General features: G+C 35.5%; 3 protein-coding genes across 3 annotated transcripts in view; 2 read left to right on the top strand and 1 right to left on the bottom strand.

Annotated features, from left to right (window-relative positions):
- Positions 1–12,328, bottom strand: part of LOC143236748 (WD repeat-containing protein 82-like) — a 47,234-nt gene extending 34,906 nt beyond the window's left edge. Inside the window, exon 1 of the mRNA XM_076475234.1 lies at positions 12,032–12,328. Coding sequence (XP_076331349.1) covers positions 12,032–12,192 — 161 coding nt within the window. The 5' untranslated portion in view covers positions 12,193–12,328. The remainder of the gene's footprint in view (positions 1–12,031) is intronic.
- Positions 12,329–13,498: 1,170 nt separating this feature from the next.
- On the top strand, positions 13,499–14,612 carry LOC143236352 (uncharacterized). The gene is made up of 2 exons (XM_076474625.1): positions 13,499–13,505; positions 13,939–14,612. The coding sequence occupies exons 1-2, from the start codon at positions 13,499–13,501 to the stop codon at positions 14,610–14,612; spliced, it is 681 nt and encodes a 226-aa protein (XP_076330740.1).
- Positions 14,613–15,734: 1,122 nt separating this feature from the next.
- The window catches only part of Mon1 (vacuolar fusion protein MON1 homolog), a 35,222-nt gene continuing 29,104 nt past the window's right edge, over positions 15,735–21,852 (top strand). The window contains 1 exon segment of the mRNA XM_076475342.1: positions 15,735–16,117. Coding sequence (XP_076331457.1) covers positions 15,770–16,117 — 348 coding nt within the window. The 5' untranslated portion in view covers positions 15,735–15,769.

Raw genomic sequence — 21,852 nt, 5'->3', positions numbered from 1 at the left:
TACCCATCAAAAGCTTTCACCTAGAGTATCAGTGATGCTCCAGCTATCAGCTACTTCTTGGCCATCATAGAGCAAGATCAACAGGGGGACAGAATTATATTATCCACTGACCTTTTGAATCTTGTCCCATATGACTTTGAAACTGGTGGTAAAAGATATGTTAGCAGTGAACTTAATCCAAGATTCCTTCTGGCTTTGATGTCTTATCCATCAAGCATGTGCACTGGCCTATTGGAAAGCAATGCAGTGCAAGAGTGTGGGATACCTACAAAAAGTATCCCAGGCCCGTTTATGAGCCTTCTGTGCCATATGGCAGGCAGGATGCACCATGGATGAGGATATTGTGAAAAATGTGTCGAGATTTTAGGAATACATTCAGCAACTGCCTGTATAATACAGTCAGTTACTGTTGCCATACAGTTGTCTATTGATGGCTTACAGATGATGGCAGGATCAAGTTCTGTGAGAGCAGTGAAAGAAGGCCAGTTTACTTGATCCAGCTTCCACCGCAGCTTTCATGCTTTCATGCAGGTGCTCTCAAAATTATAGGAAAATGATCACTGTCTCGTGGATTATTGTCAAACCTTACTTGAAAAGTGGGAGAATGGTGAAGGGGAGCAAACTGAGAGATCAATGGAGTAAAGGACTGACTAGGTGCATGAAAACAAGTAAAACATCAATGTCCGACTGATCACAGGTCTCTCAAGGTGACAGAGAGAATAAACAGCAATGGTTCGACTCAAGGAAACACAGATGGCTACGGCCTTCAAGGATGTGTCAAGAGGCAAAGACAGGGTGGGCACATGCTGATCAACCAACAATGCCATCCCTCCATGCACTCATCCATCACACAGCCTGTCATTTCTGTACAAAGAAAACTGCCAAATGGTGACTGTATTGGCAGGTTTCAAATTTCCTGTAAGGAAAGACACACAGGATGGTAGACAGCAATCAGCATTTTGATGTCATCCACTTTAGAACATAAACCTCGATAATTCCAATGTATCAAGGTGGCCATTTTTATTTGTGTGTTGGTGAATGGGGTGGAGAACCCCTCTGTTTATGACCACATCTTTTTTCTTTACTGTCTTTATTTCAGGGAGGTCTATCAACCTCCATGGATCCTGCCCTTGGTTGATTGGGCAGGTCTTTGCTGTTGGAAGAGGATTCCAGCAATTGGAGACATGAACAAATGATCGTTTTGCATCTTGTGATGGGAGAAGACGTGCCCGTATCCAGAACCAAAGAAAGTGGATCTTGGGATTTGCTGGAATGTATGTTAGGGACAGAGATAGGTGTTGAAGTTGATTCATCAACTTTTTTAACCATGGAAGTCAAAAGACTTTTCATTTGGTTTGAGAACAATTCTTTTGGAGGCACAGAGATCCATGTGCATTCCCACTGTAGTAGTGGAATGAAGTGCAGCAGCATACGTCCGAGATAAAGTAGTGGGCAGCAACTTTTGAGTCTCAGGGTAAGTAATTTTATTAATTGTTTTCCAATGCTGCACCTATTCTTCCTACAACTACTTAGGGCAAGAACAAAAGTAGTATGGGTGAGAGCCATTGCAACTGATGCAATGAAGGTCTGTTTCACACTCACAGGCATTGTGGTCCTTTCCACCTCAACAAGCACACATCAAGGAACCACGACATGATGTCTTCAAGTGACCAAACTGCTGACACTGAAAACATCTGAGAGGGTTCAGAATGTATGGCTGTACCACGTAATTAAGATAACCTGCCTTGATCGTGACAAGTGGACGTGATGATGTAGATGTCAGAATGAGGACATTGGTCAGCATCATAATTCCATCCTTGCGAGTGCAGATATGCCTCACTGCAGAAACTCCTTGGATGGAGAAACCAGCGAGAATCTCCGACTCTGGGATGTTCTTCAAATTCCTCTCAACAATAACTCCTCGTGATGAATTGAAAGTAGCATGAGGTGTAACCTCAATAGTTATATCCCCAATCACCTTTGAATTCAAGAGGAGTTCACTGTGTTTGGATGTTTCCACCAATATGTCACCAGATCAAAGCTTCTTTACAGCAAGTCCCTCTAGTCCCTTTTGAATGAAAAATGGAGACATTTGCCCTAAAGGTTTGTTTGAAGGAGAATGTGGTATAAAAAATGAGGTAAAACAGGTGTTACAGATGTTGAAGATTGCTGCTCAGAATCTTCAAGACGTGGTCATTTACCTATGGACTGTTTTTTTTCACTGTTTTATTTAAATTTTTATTTAGAGAATCTGTAATAAAAAAATGAATATTTTAGTGCCCACTGGCCCCACCCACCATGGAGCCCTATGAGGGGATGCACTACAATGTCAAACAAGGACACTGCAGCAATGCCAGGATTTCGCGAGCATTACACCCAAACAGGTAATTGATTGCCCCTAGCCCAAGTGGACCAGCCAATTGACCCAAAGGAGACCATGTCAAGGCTGCCCTTCTAAAGGAATTCAAGGTCAAAGTGATGTGTTAGGGTTGGACCCCTCAACCATTAGGATCTTCTTCTCCCTTTCACAGGTCACCACGCACGTCAATCATGTGGGTGGATGTTTCGATCCCAGAGGAGGTAAACTGAAAGAGCAGAACCTTCCCTGGGAGATCTCACCAAATACAGGAATCCACTCCAAGGGACAACAAAAAAGAAGAGGTATCCCAATAACAGGGAACTTATGTCAGTATATTACTTCAATTTAAAAAAATGATAATAAGTAATGATCTTTACACAAATGGATAATTTTCAATAAATAAACAGTCAAGTTGATTGTAGAAACAATGCGAGATGCTACACCTACTATGCAATATTCATTAATAGTGTAGAAAATGTCTGTGTTCATTCTACTTTCATTCATCACACATTGTGCTGAATGGAAATAGTCCATTTCAGCAGACATACCCTATAACACAATACAGCTGTTTCAAGATGTTCATAAATTGGAAGTTGATCACTGTTTAAATGGTTGATGAAAAAGACTGCAAAAGCCCAAGCCAAGTATTAGTGTGATGAAAGTGGGTCTCTTGAAACCAAAGAGAAGGGAGAATAAAAATATGGCAAGGAACAAACAATAATGTAAGCTGAAATTTGAGAGGAAAAGGCATGGCCTCAGAAATACTATGACTGACCTAAAACATTGCATTGTAAAATGTTAATTTTTTGGATATGGTTTGTAATTTACTAATAAAATCAAATAATAACTGGTAAAACTAAATGTTTTGGTTTAATTAAAAATATACATTTAGAGAACCTAGAGATAACACAGTTTTACTTCCTTTATTGTTAAATCTGAAGTTATGAGACAGGTTAAAAAAATTCCATTTCTATATAAACAGTTTCAGATATGAGAACAGCATGTAAAATAATAAATTATACTGAAATATATTCATAATTTACAATGCATTAAATCATAGAGGGATAAAGTTTAGTAATTTAAGTAGGATGACATTTCAGATCTTCATCATATTACTACTTGCATTATTTCTGTAACAGAGCCCGACTTAAATAACAGGGCAGGTTGTTTAACTTCATTTTGAATATTTTTGTTAAATTATACACATTAATAATTAAAAAACAAAATATTTAGTGCCCATTGACACAGTTTTGACCAAAACCGTTAGTAATATTTCTCCAATCAAGTGAACAAGTTTGTTTTATTGTCAAATACCTGATGTTAATTGAACTCTTTCATCTGTCTCTAGCATTGAAGTTGCAAGTTTTAAAATGAAATATAGACAATAAAAGTTATAATTTTTTATACTGAAAATGCATTTCCAATAGAGTACATTATCTCCTCTCATACAGATGTTTTCATACAATGCTGCTCCCTGTATACAAAACATTTTTGCATGGCACAAGCATTAAGCTCTCATGTACCTTACAATAATATGGCTCAATTGCATTTTGCATGTAAGTCATTGTGAGACAACACTAAGAACAGAAGTGTAACACACTTTCCTGACACTTGTGACTTGCTCTTTTCAATTCTACTAAACTATCACTGAGTTTTAGCAGAAAGTGGAACCAACAGTTTTCAGTGGGGAGGAAGGGAAGAAAGTGTAGAAGTAAGTACCTGTCAAAAATATATTTTTAGTATTGGAAATTTATAATTTCTGATATGGTACATTATCTCCACTCACATAAAAAGCTAAAATCCTACATTAAATAGCTGGAATAACAGGTGGAGGAAAAAAGAAAGAAAGTCCTTGAGAGCATTCAAAAAGTGTAGATCATTGCATTAGAGGATTATACATGGAAGAGTGCAGCACTTCTCTACCAAGTATATTCTCTGCCCAGTGTGGAAAGAGGTGTTGCAGACATGGGTAGAAAATGAGAGACCAATGTTTGGATTGGGATCTAAACCACAATAATAACAAAATTATAATCTTACAGGGTACATTAGTGTAGGATAGAGTTAAAGAATGTGCTCCTAGGTGTGGAGTGACTAGGGTACAATGAACCACATACTGCAGGTCAACTACATCCAAAACCCAGAGACTGACATCAGGCAGGGGAAGGATGAGCATTATACTATCAGTAAGTCAACTACAATCCAAAAGCCAACCATCTGGAGTGGGTAGGAAAGAGGATCATATTGTCTTTTCTTCAACTGCAGCAAAACAGAGGCAATATCATACCTCCTGATCTCTGAATGGGATGCGTGATAGCAGTGTGATAAATTGTTGGACTTATATGGAAACTTGACATGCAGTGTAATGGAAGCTCATTCCAAAACATCCAACATCCTTTGTATATAAAAATCATTGAGGGATAGCGTAAGAAGAACCATATTAATCTACAAGTTCAACCACAGTGACTCACAACACAGTGGAGAGAACAAGAGTAAGAACAAAAACCCCTATAATACATGTATAAGGGCTTACAGTGATTGGTTCAGATCTGAATCCAAAACATTGTGGAGGTTAGAAGAGGGATCTCAATCAAAGGGATGAATTGCAATTACAACAGCTCACTCAAAAGCTGTAGCAACATCTTTGATAAACATGTATAGAGATGGTGCATCAGGTTGGAGGGCATCTTATCATTAACACCAACAAAACACCACTGTCCAAGTCCCAAATAAATGGTTTTAACAATATTTATATTGTTTATCAATATCACATTTATGAGAATGTTTCCATATTCACCACCCTACTAGCTTGGACCTGAAAAATAGTAAGGATTCCCACACTCCACTGGAAGGAAAATTGGAGAGAAAATGCAGTGGAGAGTCAGAAGAAGCATCAATACCATAGACAGCACAACAGGTAATCTCACACACACACGTATGCATACACAAAAGATAGCTTAAATAGTCACAGTCTCACCAGGTGGAAGAAGGCAATCTAATGATAAAGAAACAATGATCCAATACAGATAGTGAGACATGAACTTCTGTGGTGAAGTCTACATACCAGATTAAAGAATTTCCTCAAGGAATAATGGAAATGAGATGCCAGGGAGAAGACATCTAGAATAAAGTTGGGGAAGAAGAAATGTTAAAATAAGCCAATCGAATAAATAGCCAAACCCAACTGTTCATGATAGAAGGAGAAATGTCACAAACAGATGATATCTGCCAAGGAATGAATAGGTGAGAATGGGTACCATGGAAGAAAGGAGTATGAGTAACAAACATAACAAGAAAGAGGACATACTGCAAATAGTGACTTATCCATATCCAACCAAGAATACATGTCGAAATTGAAGGGAAAAAGAGGATGTGACTCCCAAGCCACTGAAGTTTTGGGAAGGAGAGATCATTCCAGATAAAGGAGAACATATGACACACTGATAGCAAAGAATTCTGACCAACGACATCCACAGACCAATAGGAGAAAGAAATAAGTCTTAACAGATACGTGTAAAATCAAAATCAAACATAAGGACAGTGGTTCAAAGGGGGACAAAGTACGGCAATGAAATATTGCATTGATATTCTAATTTTGAAAAACTGCACACTTGGAACTGAGGAATATGGTAAATACATCTAAGTGATAAGAACAAGAGGATGGAGAGACCATTCTGTCGAGATGGGAAAAGTGATTCACATGAAGTTTGAATGCAACTGGCACATAGTACACAAAGAGACAAAACTCAAGTGTGTAAGCCAAAAGAGGAGATCCAAGGTTCAAGTACAAAGAAATTAGAATTAGTGCTGTCTTAGTGATTGATATAAGCTGCCACCATAGAATTGTCAGAATGGATCTAGATCAGATAATTACTGGCAAGATGAAGAAAATAATCCAAAGGATGGCATGTAGCCAGAAGTTCCAGGATTCAGATTTTTTAGCTGAAGACCACTGACTTGAAGCTTCCTGCTGATCAATCCATGCCACCAGTCCTAAAGGGAAGCATCCACAAATATATGCAAATCTGGACAAGGGGGAAGAAGTAGAACACCCACTAACATGCAAGCCTCATCCAACTACCAGTGCAGATCTCCAAAAAGGGTAGGAGGAAAGGAAATAGGAGTCTCTTAATGGATCCTATGCAAGATTCTACTATTTATGCAAAGTACACTGAAGATAATTCATATGCACTTGACTCAAGGGGATAAGGGCTTCCCCAGAAATGATAGAACCTTGCAAGCTATATGAGGGAGCAGTTAGGGTGTGGAAAGCTGAAAACTCCAAAGAATGAAGTCGAAGAAAAGATTGTTGGGCCCAACTCAGATGAGTGTTCAAAAATATGCCAATGTGGACATGGTATTCTATAAGGAACAACTCCTCCAATTTGATTAACCAACCCACACAAGCTACCTCCAGGAGCATTAAATGAGTGTGATGAATAACTTTAATTTTGAACAAGCTAACATAAACCAATTGTCTATGTAATGATGTAAGAGTAATCCTCAAGGATGCAAATATCAGGCAAAAGCCTTGACCATCTGAAAAAATACATATAGGACTGATACAAGCCCAAAAGACAGGATGCAAAACTGATAAGATATCCCATGAAGAACTAACCACAGATAATGCCTCAACAAACAGGATTCTTGCAGAGGGAGGCATTCATAATATCTACCTTGGCCATACCTGAATCTAGAAAAAAACTCACTTGGGGGTGAGAAAAGAATCCATAGTAAATCAAGGTAGAACAAATAGTTGATTCTGGTAGGACAAACCAATCACAGGCAACCAATCCCCAATTTTCTTGGGTATCACAAAAATCTGGAGAATAATGATTAACAGGTACAATGAGATTCCAGGAGAGAAAATCTTGTACCACCTGGGACAGACAATGACTGGTTATATAATCCAAAGACAACAGAGAAAAGGAAAGGAAGTGAATGACAAGTCTATTGGATATTACCCAAATAACCCTTATATCTGTGGTGAAAAGTCATCAAAGGGGACAAAATTTGTCAAGTTAGCCCCCAATGGGCCTGAACTTGCCAAGTAGTCCCTGATACTGTTGTCCACATATCTATCTGCATTGAATGATACAATTAGAAGAGGAAGTAGGAAAAGATAACAGCTGAGAAGAGCAAGATGGAAAACAGTAAAAGAGGTTCATCTACACCTTGAATGAGATAAATAGTCTACCAATGAAGAAAGTGTCATTTGTTGTCTTACCATTTCAACAAAGGATGACACAATCTCGAGGATATTATCCAAACACACAACACTGTGGAAAAGAGGCCATACATAAGTTCTGGAGATAAATTGTTAGTAAACAAACCTGGGGCAAAACAAAGTTCCTCTCCAGAAGATTCCAACTATAGAAGAATCACTTATGTAAGGCTAGAGCCTTAGAAGACAAATGTGAGGTAATCAGGGAGAAGATATCCCTTGAAAAACCTTCAATATCTTAATGGATTGCCTCAGAAATGAAAGGGCTGGTAGACAAGTGCTGTAGGAGAGCAGATACGGTCAGATAAAGATGCAAAAACTTGGTGTGAAATAAATGAACACGATAATCAGGATCTGCTCCCTTATGTAAGTAAATCTTTCAAAAAAAGTACAGTAAGAAACAGTACTGAAAAACATTTATCTTGTCATTTGGGCTCTAAAATAACTAAACTAGCCTGTGTGGAATTTTGACAAGAAAAGAGAATTACTTAAAGCTTTATATACAGCTTTGATGACCAATAAGAAAACAAATTTTTGTACATACATTTAAATATGTTATTTTAACACAAGTTGATTGTGTACTATCCATTTATTACTGACATTTAATGCCAACAAACCCCATACACCTACTATACAGAATCTGGCCACATAAAACATGACACAATCAAATATCTTCAGGACAGAACTGTCAACATAAATTTTAAAACATAATAATCTCTACAGAAACAAGGGAAAAATAGCAAAAAATGTAAATAGTGTTGTTACCAATTATGCTTTACTTAATACTTATTAATTACAGTAAGTTACTGATTAAAAGCCCCATAAACAGCACTCTTGGATTTCTTTATGAAATCATCTGTAAATTATTGCTTGAAATTTATTTGCTCTAAACTTTTCTTTTCTGGAGTTATTGAAAACAAAACAGAAACAGGTTTCTCCCCCTATTTTTCTCCCCAAAAATGATCAGCACACCCTAAATACTTACTATGTACACAGCAAAAGACTTTTCAAGTGTTTGTAAGATTGAGACACAAATCAGAGAGCAATGATTTATTTCCAGAAAATTATTAGAAGAAGAAAAGAGTGGTGAAAAAAAGAGAGTCCAGAAATTTGCATAAAATTATAAAAGAACATAATTTGTATAAGTATAAAATGAAAAAAACCAAAACAATTATGCCTAAATCATAAAAGTTGGGAGATCTGTCATAATGTATGAAAAACAAAGGGATAACAGGTCAAGAGAGATGCACAGGAAGCCATTTTACCCATCAAACATGAAGCAGCAGATTAGTTAAAAGAAAACAGAGATGGGACTGAAAAGATGAGAAAATGAAATGAGAAAAAATGCAAAATAAAGAGGAATGGAGAAAAAAAGAACAAGTGTCAGCAGAAAATGAGACCAACAGTAGGAGAAGAGATGAGTATCCAGGAAAGAGACATGTATAATCAGAGACAAGTACTAACTAGATGTCTGGAAGAATGATGATGAAACAAAGGGAAAGCTTATATTATGAAATGGAAGGTGAAGAGGAAACTGAACTAGATGAGGTAAAGAAATAAACGGTAAGGTAGAGAAGAAAAAAAACTGGGAAGATGATAAGAGCAAATGCAGTGTAACACCAGTCCCAGTTACTGGGGAAAAAGGAACATTATAGAAGACAGTTGGGAAAACAAATGGAGACAGTACATTAGAAAGAGGAAGAAGACGGTAAAGAACAGAACTTGACCAAATGAGACCCAACAGCAGAGGAACAAAACAGAGCATGAAAGAAGGCAGTGTACCCAGTGCAAATTATCAGGACCTGTGATCATGTGGGTAAGAGTTCAAGCAAGTATTTTCCACATATATGATGCCCTCCTCCTCTCTCTTTTACAAAAAGGTTATATTTATATGCTGATGCTTCATTTTGGTTAGTCTTGCAAGGGAAAAAGTAATATACATGATCAAGGGGATAGAGGTAAGACAGGATGAGAAGCCCAAAATCAGAAATACCAAGGTCCAGAATTTCTCTCTTGGACCTAGAACAATATATGGAATGACAAAGTAGAACTGGAACAGACCAAACAGAGAAGGGAAGGAACTCTACAAAGCCCCATCTGAAGCATGAAGAAGTGTCACAAACAAAAAGACACAGTAAGAAGCAGTAGTACAGGAAGGCATTCACATTAAAAAAACAAAAAAAATATAATTTTGAAACAAGAAAGTGATATAAAAGGTAAGGGGCTCAAATGCCCAAGATGGCCAGAAAGAAACCAATGAAAAGGAATAAAAAAAAGGAAGTTTTTTTTATAAAACATGATAAAATGAATCATGAACACAAAGGGGATGAGGTAATAGGGTGCAAGAAAGAAGCTATTAGAGAAGAGAAACAGTACACATTCAAATAACAAGGAGAAAAGACAAGGCAAACCCAAAAAATGATGCATAAAGTGTAAAGACAGTAATAAATAACTGGTGAAACATAAGGAAAAAAACTGAGCTGAGAATTGCAGGCGCTCATGTATGTGGTGAAAAAATTTGCCTGTGACACTGCATAATCAGTAAGAGCAAAATAAAAGGTGTGTGTGTATTCTCAAGTATGTAGTTTCATTTCTACTGCCATAAACTCCTCAAACTGAATACTTAGTACAGGTTATTTTATTTGTTATAACTGATCTTCAAAATATTAAGTAAACACTTGGTTCATAATAATAAGTATCTGGTTAATGTTCAGAAAGTTAAACATTATCACTATAATTGATAACTTTGCACACCACTAACAGTAAGATGAGTGGGAAATTTCTAAAGATATTCATTATTAATGACAGTTTAAACTAAACTTGCACAGTGGAGATTACAGGCAATGTTGTGATTGAAAATGCAGATTCAGAGAACAAGAAGTAACAGTGGTGAGGTCATAGGCCTCGACATATTTTCAGATGTAGGAGTCAGCCCAAAATTTCGGAGAGAGATCTCATACAGAAAAAGTTATAGAATATATTTTGAATGGAATGTGTATTTATGTCATCAGATATATACTTTTACACTAAAAAAAAACAACAACAACAAAGCTTAGGGGCAACAAATGATGTGTTAGTCCATCTCAGATGTCCCATCTTCTATGCTAAACTAAAACTATTAAATAAAAAGCAAAGCCACCTCTTATCATTCATATATCTATCAAGTTGTCTTTTAAACTCATTCAAAGTTACTGTCTTCACAAAATCTGAAGGCAACCTATTCCAAAGGCTAACCACCCAATTTGGAAAATAAAATTGTTTTACATAAAAATGGCTTCTATTTGCCTAAATCTAAAGGGACCCACGGTTCTGAGTATTTAACAAACTTATAAATGACCACTGCTTCAAATTATTAGAATAATCTGGAAATTCATGCAAAATTTTACAGGCAAATTGAACCTTTTTATTAACAAGTTCATGGACAAATAAATAATGAGACAAGATACCAGAACCTTCCAATAAGGAAAATTAATTACAATTTTCTTGAAACTAATAAGAAAACTGATGTATCAGAAGGGTATCATTCTGAAGTTACAGTCAATTTTGTAAACACTTAATATCTGTATACTTTGTTTTCTTCATGCAAAATAATCACATTTTAACCATTTAATTTTCAACTTTATATTAGAGATAAGGAAATACAGTGATTAACAATTGGAAAAAAAAAAAAGCATGCAAAAAAATTAAAATATTTTCATTCATACCTGTATATTCATGTTCAGAGCAATTATTTCTAACAGGTAGGAGGTGGGTTATTTGAAGATAGAAAAAATGCAGTAATGATAAAAATCAAATGTAACATATTATTACAATGTTTTTGACAAAAACAATTTTGAAAATGAAAGCATAAAAAATGTAGCTGCATAAAAACATATTTCAGGCCTGTTCTTACTTATTCAATTTCTATGATTGTACCTTTCAATGGTACTACATATAGTCTTGCCTAAACCAGCATTTTAAATTATATCTGTAGTACGTTTATAAAACTAAATCTGGTATTATAGCATTAATCCAGAGTGCAGCCTTTTAATATTTCCTTTACTACATTCACTTACGCAAAAAGAACTAAAAAATGTAATTCTTGAAATAATAATTTCATGATTTAATAATACCATCTTAAACGAATATTTATTTTTTATTTATATAAATTGCTTTAAATAAATATGCCATTTTGAAACTTGCAAGTACAACTTGCGTTCTCTAACGGCAGTGTCTGAAATTAAACAGAAGATATAGCCATAAATATAAGATATATACAGCGAAGTTACTAGGCTTAACGCTGTAGACAAGCTTTAAGTAAAGCCTAACATGATCACTATTTTCATGGATAACCGTACGAAACTGGTAGTAATAGTTGCAGAACTATACATATGTAAGTCACCGAGTGATACGGTTCCATATCTTTGATGAATAGATTTTTAATTTTTTTCAACCAGTTTGGGGTCACTTACGTTCCCTTTTCACAATCGTAAATTACAATGGAGTCATCTTCGCTGCTTGAAATCAGTGTTTCACCATTCGCCGAGAAATCAATACTATTGATACGATCAGTATTTTCTCTGAATACTTTGGCGACGCAGAAACTTTGCACCACATGATCAACAAGCTTCATGTTAATAAATCTATGTAAATACTACAGAGTGTAAAATGAAATATCATTAGTATAATGTTTAAAAAAATTACATCAGTGTTATGTGCTTAACACATACAAACTTTCAACTCATTGTGCGGGCGAACAACTATAAAAATATCGCCACCTACTGGTGACAAAAATATTAATTAAATTGTATATAAAATTTCCATCACTTCATGGTTATTCAAATTCATGATATCGAGTTTGAATAATTAATTTTGTTAAATAAATTTCGATTACTTTACAATTTACCATCGGCAGGGTTAATGACAAATGTTTAGTTTCCCAAATCACTATTCCTCATAAAAACTTAAACCATCATACAATAAAACAGACAAAAGCGTGCTTAAATTTATAAATTAGTAATATAGAAACGAAGCAGCCGAAAGTTAAGTAATAATAAATATCAGAATATAAATTATTCTATTTTTATAAGTCCATAACAATTAGCGCCTACCTGCAAAACCAACAACCTTTTATTAGATTTTGTTACGAAAACTGACAGAAATTATTCACAAATAAAAACAGTTCTTTATTATTAAAAAGATGTTTATGACAATTACATATTAACTGCCTCGCATTGGCACAGCAATATGTCTTCGGACTCCTTAAAAATCAGATTTTGATACCCGTGGTGATCAAAGCACATATAGCCAATATTATAGCTTTGTGCTTAATTTCAATCAATGAAAACGTTTCTTGAGAACTAATTTTCAGCATTTGTATATACTAACAACAGTAAAGAAACTTGTTCATCCCAAGTTTTCTGAGCTTTCTCACAGTATTGAGAAATATTGTTTAATAGAGTTCTATTGAATCTTCCTACTAACCCATTAGAAGCTGTACATAGTAAGCCATAGTTTCAATTTTTCTAAAACCTATTGACGTGCAAACTTTCCTCATTAACTTAGAAATTAAATTAATGACTCTGTTTACTAGAAAATACCATGTCTAGTTACTATGTCATTTACAAATGCTTTAGCGATCTTAGCTCTTTCTTGATCAGTCAAGCATATTGTCTCTGGAATTCTAGTGAGGTGATCTACAACTACTCACTATCTTGCAAACCTAGAGAAAAGGTATTTTAATGCCATTAACCATCTTAATGGTGCATGATATATAATGGTAGAAACTTCTCACCACAAAGATAACAACAGTACACAGCTACACAAAGGGTTATCTGTGCTCTGTCCATCACGGGCATCAAAACCCGGTTTTCAGTGCTGCAAGTCCAAAGTCAAACTGCTGTGCTACTTGGAAGGAGGCAACAACAAAAGTATGGAAGATGAGGGGTGACTTTTTTTTAGACAAAGTTTATTGTGGTTTCTTACAACTCGAGATTACCTATATCAATAATAACTTTCATTATGGATTCAAGAGAAAATTAACCCTCTACTCATACTAACATGCTCACATATCTGTAACATGCTTCTACTAGGATAGCAGCGATATAGAAACACACCAACGGAGTAAAAGTTCTTTTTAATGACCCCTGTGGTATGTAATGTTGGCCCGACACTACTTACATCAGATTGGCTAACTAATTATACAGGGTGTTCGGAAAGTCACTGTGCAGTTTTGTAATCATATGTTATTATATTTCAGATTTTGATCCCAGTATGGTTTTAACAATTGAAGAACGTGTATGGCTCGTCAAACACGTATTCCGAGAAGATGGTAGATACACAGATGTGGTGCGACAGCAATTTGCTGAAAAATTCCCAGATACACCTGTTCCACATCGCAATGCAGTTCGTAACCTTGTTGATGAGTTTTGGGAAATAGGATCAGTGGATGATGTCAAACGCTGTGGAAGGCCAGCAAAGCCATCGGAGGAGAAATTGTTGGATATTTCTGACAGTGTGATGCAGAGTCCATCAAAATCATTACGAAAGTTAGCTCAACAGCATGATATTGGTCTTGGAAGTGCTCATAAGGCCGTCAAAAAGAAATTAAAGCTCTTCCCATACAAAATAATGGCGGTACAAAAACTGAAAGCAACTGATAATGAAAAACGAAAACGCTATTGTAGATGGTTTAACCGATTTATCGAAGAGAATACAGCTAATGTGTTGGATGTGACCTTTTTCACCGACGAAGCATGGTTCCAGCTCTCGGGTTACATTAATTCACAAAATTCAAGATTGTGGTCATCCGATAATTCTCACAGTTTGCACGAAACACCCCTATATTATTTCAAGGTTGGTGTGTGGGTTACGATTTCCAGACGTCGAATTGTTGGCCCTATTTTCTTTATAAACAGCGAGCGCTATTGTTCGGAGATTCTTCACACCTTCATCGGTCAGATGACAAGTGATGAAATCAATTACTCATGGTTTCAACAGGATGGTGCTACTGCTCACACACCTCACAGATATATGCGGTTATTAAAGGAATGATATGGACACCGCATTATTTCCAAAGATGTGTGGCCCCCACGCTCACCATATCTTAATCCACCAGATTTTTATCTATGGGGAGCAGCAAAATCTGCAATCTATCGAGATCGTCCGCGCACGCTGGATGACTTGAAAGTAGCGATAACAGCATTCATTCAGTCTGTTTCAAACCAGCAACTGATAGCGGTGTTTAGAAACAAAATAAGAAGGATCCAAGCTTACTATATTTAAAAGACAAATACGCGGTTCTAAATCGAAACTTAGTATAATGGACGCAACAGCTTATTTGAATAGCAAACATGCTGGATTTATGAAACGTGAAAGAAAAGGTATGTATTATATTTTATCATAAGAAACTTGAACGATATTGAAATACAGGGTATTCGAAAAGACACTGTGCAGTTTTGTAATCATATTTTATTCAGTCTATTTAAAGCCAGTAATTGATAGCGGTGTTTAGAAACAAAATAAGAAGGATCCAGGCCTGTATTGATGCCAATGGGGGTCACTTTCAACATTGTTTATAATTGTCATTCATATTTACCTCCTGTATTCTATATTGAAACATGTCTGTTAATAAATATATTAGTGTACAGTGACTTTCCGAACATCTTGTAGCATACCATTATTAAAATTTTGAAAAACAAAATTAAATACACTTGAATTATAGACTTCTTTTATTTATGGAATCTAATAGTTTTTATTTGCTACACAAGCTTCACTTTTTTAGTAGAGTTCGATATATTTACACACTACAAACAAAATTACAAGAATTTTCTGTTTTGCAGATACTTTGATTTCAACGTTTACTCTGATTATACCCCTTGAATCGTATCACATTTATTTTTTCACTTTTATTACTTTATTTAAATGCAAAGAATACACTCCATTACTTTAAATTCTCGAATTTGCTTTCACTAGGCTAATTTGAGTAAAAGTAAATTGTTCAGAAATAAACTTAACACGTCCTTTATTTCAGACAGAGTAATAGGAAAGCTACCCTCTGAATTACTGAAATAGTTTTAAAATATGTACTTTCATCTCATTTACGTTTATTTTCGACAATTAAACACTCTCTTTCCCATTATCATTAATTTTTATTTTAAACAGAAATATTTCCTTCTTTTACGGTTAGGTGGCGACGGCGAAAAATTAAAATGGCAACAAACAGTTGTAAAAATTTGGAAGATTCAGTAATCATAAGGGAAAGCGAAGAAGAAATTGAAATTCCAAAAGATTTTGAGCCAGGGGCTTCAAGCGAATCAATACTGATTTCAATAGATTTGTACGAAGAGGTTGAAAATTCACCTGGTTCGGTATATGAAGATGTTGGTTATGGCAAAAGGAAAAGTACAATTTGTGAACTTGAGCAATCGGCAGGAAAGAGGGTTCTTGTTGAAGAACAAATTGAAACATCCAAATCGTTTGACGCCAAGAGTCAAGATGGTCAGTCGAAAGTGGAAATTGGCCACGATGACTCAATAGAAGTAAAGAACAGTCCAAATGTGAGTAGACGCGTTATTTTAATAAATTACTTGTAATCTGTAAGGTTAGTTGTGATGATGTTATTGTAGATTGCCACTATTGGATAACTCATTTTGCCAAATATCATTGTTACTAGAATATATTATGTATGACTGCAATAGTTGACTTGAAAGTGAGACTTCAGTGTTTATGTGGTCTTACAGCTTTCAAATGAAACAAAGTTCGTGTGTAAATAACGATACTTTTTTCACAGGAATTACTTTTATTCTAAAACATCAAAGAAAATGTTTTTGTTCTTAGTAGTTGAAAATCTCACAATCGAAATAAATTGGTCAGTGTAATATATTTGATTTGTGTTGAACAAATGAGATGTACATGGATATCAAATTAAAATAAACATACAAGTGTAGATACTTGTAGAATGTGATTTGTAAATTGTTAGAGGATATGTATGTTAAATAAAAAATTTTTCTGGATCCTATGTTGTCACAATGTTTGTTCCAATGTCTTGTAATACTCTGTCTGATCGTGCATCTTGCCAATAACCTTACAACATAGTTTCCATTACAAAAGAATTTACTGTAAGGCCATCACATCCATATTACACCACTGTTCTCTAAATGCCTTCCATAGTTTATATAATGTACAAGGATGATTGTTTGCTGGTGCCTATTTTAGCAGTCAGATTGTACATAAATTCATTAATGCTGTATCTTGTAACTTGACTAATATGCCTTTATATGGAGTAGCTTGAATATTAGTTTCATTTCTTAGTTACTTGAGATATTAAACATTTGAATAGATATGACATAAAGTAACTTGTGCACATACAACTTATATCATTCTTTCAAATGGAGGTACTTGTTTCTTTTGCATACTTTTACCTGAGATGCATGGATTACTTTTGTTACTAACTTATGTGTTTATGAATACTCACATCATGGCTAGGGTAGGAGTTGTTGCAAACCACTTTCTGAATGGTCCTGGTATTCCAAGTTGATCAATGTTCCTTTATTTTCCTTTATTTATTATATGGAAGAAAGTAGAGGGTTGTTATAAATGGAGTTCAGTCAAACTGAATTGTCACTAGTGATGTACCTTGGGACTCAGTCTTAGGACCTTTGCTGTTTTGATTTGCATAAATGATACAGATGAAGGAACAGTCAATAAATTACATAAATTTGCAGATGACATTAAAGTTTTGGGTGTTGCTAGCTGCAAAGAGGATGCTGCTGATTTACAAAAGGATTTATGTGTTGAGCAAATAAATAGCAGATGGGTTTTCATTATAATAAATGCAAGATAATACATATGGGTTATCATAAATTGAATTATAAGTATAATTTTAATGTAAGTAACCTAAACAATGTTATGAAGAAAAAGTCTAAAACTATTCAAACAGTGTGCTGTTGCTAGTAGTAGGGCAAATAGGATTTTAGGTTGTATCTACAGAAATATTACATAAAAGTCTAATGTGATTATAATTTCATCATACAGTGTGTTCAGTTTTGGGCTCCTTGTCTTAGGATAGATAGTAAATTCTTGGAAAAGTTTCAGAGAAGAGTTATGAGAATGATGCTTGGGATGGAAGGGTTGTCATATGAGGAGAGGCTGAAATATCTCAAATTGTTGAGGTGTTTAGACTTATAAAGGGGATTGATAGTGTTGATGCATCATTGTTTTTCTTATTTAACAATGAGAATTGTAGAACTAAGAGACACGAATATAAATTTTGGTAGGGTAGGAGTCATTATCAGCTGAGACAATTTCATTTTTTTAACAAGGTGGCTGGCCTTTGGAATGGGTTACCTTCAGATGTTGTAGAGGCAGTAACTTTAAGCGAGTTCAATAAAAAGCTTGATAAAAATATGAATCATAAGGGCTGGCTTTAAGACTTTTTGATTTTTAAAATTATTTTAGCTTAGAGGATGGAACAGCTAAGGTGGGCCAGTAGGCCCCATGTTGTTCCAAAACATTATGTTATGAAACATACAGATATAGTTCTGATGCATGTTCTTCTTCCTTCTACCACAGTTTTATATTCACTGTGGTTTTTATGCAACTTGTTGATTTGTATGTTTTAGAGTGTTCTTAGTATAATGTACTTAACCCCTTAACCACTTAGTATAATGTGTAAAAGCAGGTTTAACATAAAAACACAATAATGTAAAACTTAACATGTTATAAAAGCAAATTGAACAAAATTCATAAAATTTTGAAGGAACAAAATGTAGCTTATAAGCCCATCAAAGATGTCCCTTTCAGTTCTCAACTATAAACACCTTTTACTACTCATGTGTTTAACTGATCTTTTATTGAATTAAATATTCTACCTCTGCTGCCTTGGAAGGCAGTTAATTCATTCCAAAAGCCATCCATCCTTTGTAAAGTAATACTGTTTAAACTTTAGATCAGTGGTGCACAAACCTTTTGAGTCAGGGGCCACAAACAGACTTCTCGTAACTGTTGGGGGCCATAAAAAAGTGAAGATTAAAATCGTCCCACAGTTGTTTCACACAAGATGGACATCACATTTAAAAACACACAAATAATTATTACATCAAAGAGTTTGCACATTATTCTAAGAAATGTTATGATACATCAACTGTCACAAAGTCAGTGCAATGGATGGTGCTGCATATCATCTACAAGCTTAGAAATGTCTGGCTTGATGTTTGACATTGAAAGATGCAAGACTGCTTCCAGATGATCATCAGTCAGCTGATTGCTAGTGTTGTTTTTGTTCAGTTTCATATACAAGAAAGCCTGTTCGCAAAAGTACGCGCTGCCAAACATGCTGGTGTGGACAAGTGCGTTCTCTTTCAGATTAGCAAATGTATCCGGCAATGTTTTGTAGAAGTCAAGCAAACTGTTTCCTCAGTAAATAACACGCAGTTCATCAGATGCCTGGAGATCAATAAGTTTGAGCTGATACTCTGCTGACAAGTCATTCACTGACACACTGAACAGATCAGCAAAAAGTTTCATCAACAATCTGCATTGGTCAAAGTCATGAAACTCTGAGTTGAAGGATTGAATTATGGTATCTATCTTCTCAACATAAACTTGTGTGTCAATGTCCTGATTCTTCTATAGCTGTGACTGAAAAGTGGGAGAGTGCACAAAGTTGCCTGATGCTGCTTGCTGCTGGAACAACTGCAACTTTGTCCTGAAAGCTGAGACGTGACTTGTAAGCTGACAGACATACTGAATCAGTCATGTTAGTCACTTCTGTGTCTTTGTTCTTGCTTCTCATCAATCAACTCCCAGAATCTTCTGAGCATCTTCCCTTGACTCAGCCTGAGTACTTCACAGTGATACACAAGGCCACCATAGTCTGAATCAACTTCTTCAAGAAGACTTCAAAACTGACGGTGATTGAGCCCTCGTGATTTGACAAAATTAATGGTTTTCGTCACTAATGCCATCAGTGCCTGAAAACCAAGTTCTTTACTGCACAGGTTTTGTTGGTGAGTAACACAGTGCAACTTCACTAACTGTCTGTTCTGCTTTCCTCGATGCTTCATCAGCAATGCTACTAGCCTGCTACTTTCTCCAGTCATGGCTGGTGCTCCATCAGTTGTCACACTTACCAGTTTCGTGAAATCCAATGAAACACTACTACAGTCATATTGTCTCCTCGAATAGAGCAGACCCAGTTGTCTGACTCTTCATGGAATCCATGCTGATTAATTCCTCTGTGATATCAGATGATGACAACACACCACAAACAAAAACTGGTAGCTGTGCTGTTGAACTGATGTCAGCTGACTTGTCTGCTGCCAAAGAGAAGTAAGCTGCCTTGTCACATCTGTTGAGAGGTATGAAATTTTTTGTTGAACTGTCATACAATTTAAAGCCATAGTCTCTAGCTTGTGAACTGCTTTTGGACTCAACTTTTCCGATGCAGTGATCATACATTGCTTGACAAAATCACCATCAGTGAGTGGTCGGCCAAATTTCCCTATCATCAACAAAGTATTGTAACTGACCTCACATGCTGCACCAAAATCTGCTGACTGCTTTGAGAAAACATTCTGCTGGTGATTCAGCGACCACCTCAGAGATTCAATTCAAGCTGTTTGTTCATCACCGACAATATTGTGGAAATATTTATGCTTAGACTCATAATGACGCTTTATATTGGATACCTTTGCCACTGCTACTGTTGAATGACACAGCAGACAAATCACGTTCTTCTGTTGTTGAGCAAAACAGTATTGCACAGTCCAATCATCATGAAACTGCTGGTTTTCGTTGTCAACTTTTCTTTTACGATTAGCTGCCATTTTAGTTATGAAATAATATCAAAATAGGGCTCGTAAATAAATCTTGAAGAACAGTTGGAACGCGTGAGATTTTGTAATTACGGACATATTATGTCATTGTGCCAATGATTAAATGCCTATGCATTAACGATATTTGCTTATTAAATTTTCTTTATTGCTCGACACAAATATGAAACCATCCAGTATTTAATCTAATGCTTATTCTTCTATAGCGCTTAATCTTTGAGCAGGTTCAAACTCTCTATGTTTGACTTTCCCGTTGGACATTGCGGGTCACTCAGCGACTCGTCGTGGGCTGCATTTGGCCCTCGGGCGGACTTTCTGCACCACTGTTTTAGATGATTCCTATACTCTCAGAATTTGAATTTATGACTGATTGTCCTATTTTTTATTGTTAAACACAAAAGATTTGAGAGATCTGTATCATCAATACCCTTAAAAATTTTAAAAATCTCAATTAAATCCTTCCTGATCCTTCTCCTTTTGAGAGAATACAAGTTTAGAGATTTTAGTCTCATAGCACAATCCCGACGTCTCAGTTATCATTTGAGTGGCTTTTCTCTAAACCTCTCCAACAATTCAGTGTCCTTCATAAAGAAGGGAGCCAAAACTGTATACAGTACTTTATATGAAACCTTAAATTGCTTTATACAGTGAAACAACATCTTTTGTTTTGTATTTAGTACTTCTACAGATGCTACCTAAAATCCTGTTATAGCCCTATTGCTATCTGCAATATATTGTTTAGATGACATAAGTGATTTTTTTAATCATAGAACCAAGATTTTTCTTCAAACACAGTATTTAATGTATTCCCATTTAACTCATAACAATAATTTGAATTGTGAAACCTATATGCATCACCTTACATTTTGAATAGTTAGACATCATTTGCCACATATTGATCCAATGCATCAAAGGATCTAAATCTCCCTACAAGTCTGTAGCATCTCTGACATAGTTAGCCACCCTCAACATCTTATTTTCATCTGCAAATTTCAAAATTTTGTTTGTCGGAATAACACAACAAAATAGATTTGCTAAAAACAACGTTATCAATGCAAACAAAACAATCTTCACAACCACAGTCTCTGTGAATAATATCTAATTGTTCTGCATCTGCTATGGCTAGATATGAAGGTCCAAATGAAAAACACAAAAAATCTTGTAAATAGGATAAATACACAGTTTTAATGAACTAAGGAATTCTCTTTCATTAGGTTATAATACAGGGTGTTTGGAAAGTCACTGTGCACTTATATATTTATTAACAGACATGTTTCAATATAGAATACAGGAGGTAAATATGAATGACAATTATAAACAGTGTTGAAAGTGACCCCCATTGGCATCAATACAGGCCTGGATCCTTCTTATTTTGTTTCTAAACACCGCTATCAGTTGCTGGCTTTAAATAGACTGAATAAAATATGATTACAAAACTGCACAGTGTCTTTCCGAACACC

The sequence above is a fragment of the Tachypleus tridentatus genome, chromosome 13, assembly GCF_004210375.1.
Source record: "Tachypleus tridentatus isolate NWPU-2018 chromosome 13, ASM421037v1, whole genome shotgun sequence".
NCBI lineage: Eukaryota > Metazoa > Arthropoda > Merostomata > Xiphosura > Limulidae > Tachypleus > Tachypleus tridentatus.
The sequence above is the reverse complement of the archived record's forward strand: the minus strand, read 5'-3'. Positions and strand labels throughout refer to the sequence as shown.